This window comes from Cyprinodon variegatus, unplaced genomic scaffold, assembly GCF_000732505.1.
Source record: "Cyprinodon variegatus isolate N-32 unplaced genomic scaffold, C_variegatus-1.0 Scaffold468, whole genome shotgun sequence".
NCBI classification, from domain to species: Eukaryota; Metazoa; Chordata; class Actinopteri; order Cyprinodontiformes; family Cyprinodontidae; genus Cyprinodon; species Cyprinodon variegatus.
Genome location: NW_015150921.1, coordinates 353,864 through 357,264, shown reverse-complemented (window position 1 = coordinate 357,264; position 3,401 = coordinate 353,864). Strand labels below are relative to the sequence as shown.

General features: G+C 36.4%; 1 protein-coding gene across 1 annotated transcript in view; it reads right to left on the bottom strand.

Annotated features, from left to right (window-relative positions):
- LOC107094172 (ras-related protein Rab-4B) overlaps positions 1–1,237 on the bottom strand; it is a 13,321-nt gene extending 12,084 nt beyond the window's left edge. Inside the window, exon 1 of the mRNA XM_015389616.1 lies at positions 1,079–1,237. Coding sequence (XP_015245102.1) covers positions 1,079–1,094 — 16 coding nt within the window. The 5' untranslated portion in view covers positions 1,095–1,237. The remainder of the gene's footprint in view (positions 1–1,078) is intronic.
- Positions 1,238–3,401: the final 2,164 nt, after the last annotated feature.

Genomic DNA, 3,401 nt, shown 5'->3' with positions numbered 1-3,401 from the left:
CTTGATTTCCTCTCTGTAAGCTGCATTTTTAAATATCCCCACCTAACATAAGAGTGCAGATGTAGGGAAATACAGAAGCAATTAAAAATGACATGAATTCCAACTGCAAACATTGTACATGTTTCTATTGCTTCATGATACTTTCACCAGTGGCACAACTGATCCTCCAGAGAAGACGAGGTAGTGAGACTGGAGCAGAAATCAATAAGAGGCTATTACAGCTACCATTAGTGCTGGCAATTTTCCACATGTATCCAGCCTTCATGGATAAAGTTTCATACAAGAAACGAGGGAGCAAAGAAATATAAGTGGATACAGAGTGAGTGGGAGTGCAAAGGGAGAAGGTGATGGTTTTAAAACAATTCATGTGAAAAAGAAAAATCGTGCTTTTGTTGTATGGGTTAGATTTGAAGTAAAAAAGAATAATGGACAATATTTGCACAAAAAGTTAAGCAACTAAAACTGTAGGATTGGAAGTAGATTTTAAAAAAACAACAACACCCAATTTAAGAGAAAGAGGAACTGATGCGCACAACATTGAGGTGCTACAGATCCACAGGTAACTCAGCAGACTGATCACAGCAACTGAACTTCCTATTTATCGGCCTTTAGCTAAATATTAGCTCCTGTCAAAATGATACGACTCGAAATGCTGTAAACATCATTGTAGCTAATATTAACCACACCTTTGGCTTTAAATCAATTCACCCCGCGTACGTGCTTCTCTCAACCTTCTCTTTTTGACCTGACAATAGCTGTTAGCAGAAGTTTGGTCAACTTTCCCATGTAACGTCTCACCATATGTTTACTCACATCACACTGGCTGCTTAATGGAGCAACAGAATCCCTCAAAGCAGGACTCTAGTGTCAGCTAACAGGCGCAGAACTCTTAAAGTACAAATATAATTCGGTTAAAAGGGAGCTACACGTTTAAAATACTCCTTCTAAACATGATAGCATCTCATAGGTTCAATTCGCACAGAGCTAGCTAGCGACGTTGCTAAGCGCCGACCTGTCAGTTATGAGCACAGGACAGTCATTAACATGTAACAGCACGATTTAAAATACACAAACATACCGTATGTCTCAGACATGTTGACCCTCGCTGTATCAAGGACCCTTTTATGGTTATTTTTGGTGTTGTTAGCGCTGTCTGACCGCCGGGTTCACACGTCTTCGGCGTGTTTATCTAAGATGCTAGAGGTTTCCTTGATCCCCTTCCTAGCTTCCTCGGTAGCGACTACAACCATACACGGTGCTTTGCGTGTTTACGTCACGAACGTCCCAGCTGTGTTGCGTTCAAGTGATCGTGGAAAAGTTGGAACTTTGTTGAATGTCTATTTTGTCAGTATGTCAAGCAAAATGTTGTACAAAAATATATAAATATCTCCAAATTAGGTGGGAAAAGGTGATTTTTTGGAGTCCTTCGATTAAAGAATAACAGCCACAGAGCCATACTAGACGGCATTGACAGAGGAGTAGCTAGAAAATGTTTATTAGGGTGGCCAGGCAATAACCAATGTACAATGAGGGGTGACACCAAAATCTCAGGGTCAATCTACACTCTTCCAGCAGGAAAATAAATGAGTAAAACATCCATATTTTATAAATAAAGACAAACTATACTTTCCTACAGCCTTTGCTAACAAATAGACGCATATATTTAAACTTCCGTGCTTTCTAGATAAAAGGTATAGTGGATAAAATCAGGTTTGAGTTCTGGGGTGAACATCTTTCCCATTGTCTTTACTTACCTACTTTTATCAACAATCATTCCGGATAAAATTGGTATTTACAAGTACTAATGTCTACATAAATTGATTATTTAATAAGTTTTTTTTAAATTAAAATAATTATTTATCTATGATTTCACTGAAGACTCCTAGATGAGACACATCATTTTTTTCATTGGCCTAAGAAACACAAAATCTAGTTATGGAAAGAACATGAATTCTGTACTTATCATCTTTAATGTTAGTATTTTTATGTGCATAATTAACCACAGTGTTTTTGTTGTCAAGCAATTATTAATATATGAAAATTTTAAATGTTTTGAATATTCCACTTTAGAGTATTACCGCTGCCACTGTCTGTATTAGAGGGGAAAAATGGTAGGGGTGGCTGCAGGGGTGGCCAATGATTGGCTAAGGGTGGCCCTGGCCACCCCTGGCCCCCCATCTAGCTCCACCACTGGGTATTGATTGGCTGTCACCCACCTTTCCAGATTTAAATGATATTCCAACTTGATTTGAGAAAGAAAACGGGTTTGGGATCAAAAGCAAAATGCATTTCACTGTAACATTCCTTAACAATTTAGTCAAATAAGTCAAGTCAACACGGTGTGCCAAAGATATTACGGCACCATGCATTGTATAAACATTTGTGTACACATGCAAGAACTGCCACTCTATGTTGATTACTAATAAAATGTCTGGACATAATCTTCTGAGAACATTTTAGTAATTCAAGAAAATTAATTTCACATTTATATTCAATATGTAGCCTAATAACAGATAATAATAAATAATATCCTAGTCCTGGTTTGCATTATATTTGGGATTTATTTTACCTGTAGGTTTTCCCAAGCAGAGTTAGTGTGAGGACCTAACAATCTTAATGACATGGCGATTTGTTAGGAGTTGACTTAGTTTGTAGACTGACCAATTAAATGTAAAGATCTAATTTATAAGTTATGCTGACATTGTTTTTTTTATCTCATAAGAGAGCAAAGCAGAGATAAATATAAAAGTTTAATCAATACTTAAATAATTTTGAAGTCAGTAAATGAATTGGCAATCAGCATGTTCTCAAACATGTAATATATACCACCTCAGTAGATGTAAAGATATGTACTGATAAACAGCTTTGAACAAATAATACTTCTAAAATAACATACTTTTTTAGTGGGTTTTAGTATTGCCTATTCTGTTACAGGATAAGGGTTAGTCGTGCAAATAGGAAGGCTAAATAGAAGCCAGAGTGGGACACAAGTCACGCTTAAGTTATATTAAAACCAGCCTAGCATCAATGGGATTCCATGCTCCCTCAACAGCCCCAATGTAAAAGCAAGATAACAAACAAAAAGATACAATAACATCAATAAGTTGACAAAATTACAAGTAGAACAAATGCATTTAAATTGCACCTTTGTCTGTCTGACTGGTCTTTCTCATGAGTTCATATCTAAGCCACTGGGTGGCAGGAAAACACAATGAAACACATTGTGGATTTAACCTAGTGTAAACATGGAAGCACTAAAGCCTTAGTGCATATTTAAAAGAAAATACAATTCCTACACAAAATTGTGTGTTATTTTCTTTTCTATAATGGGAACTCATCAGCAAGCTTTTTTTTTTTTTTTTTTTTTTTTCCATTTTTGCTCCACTTGGCTCCATATGTTG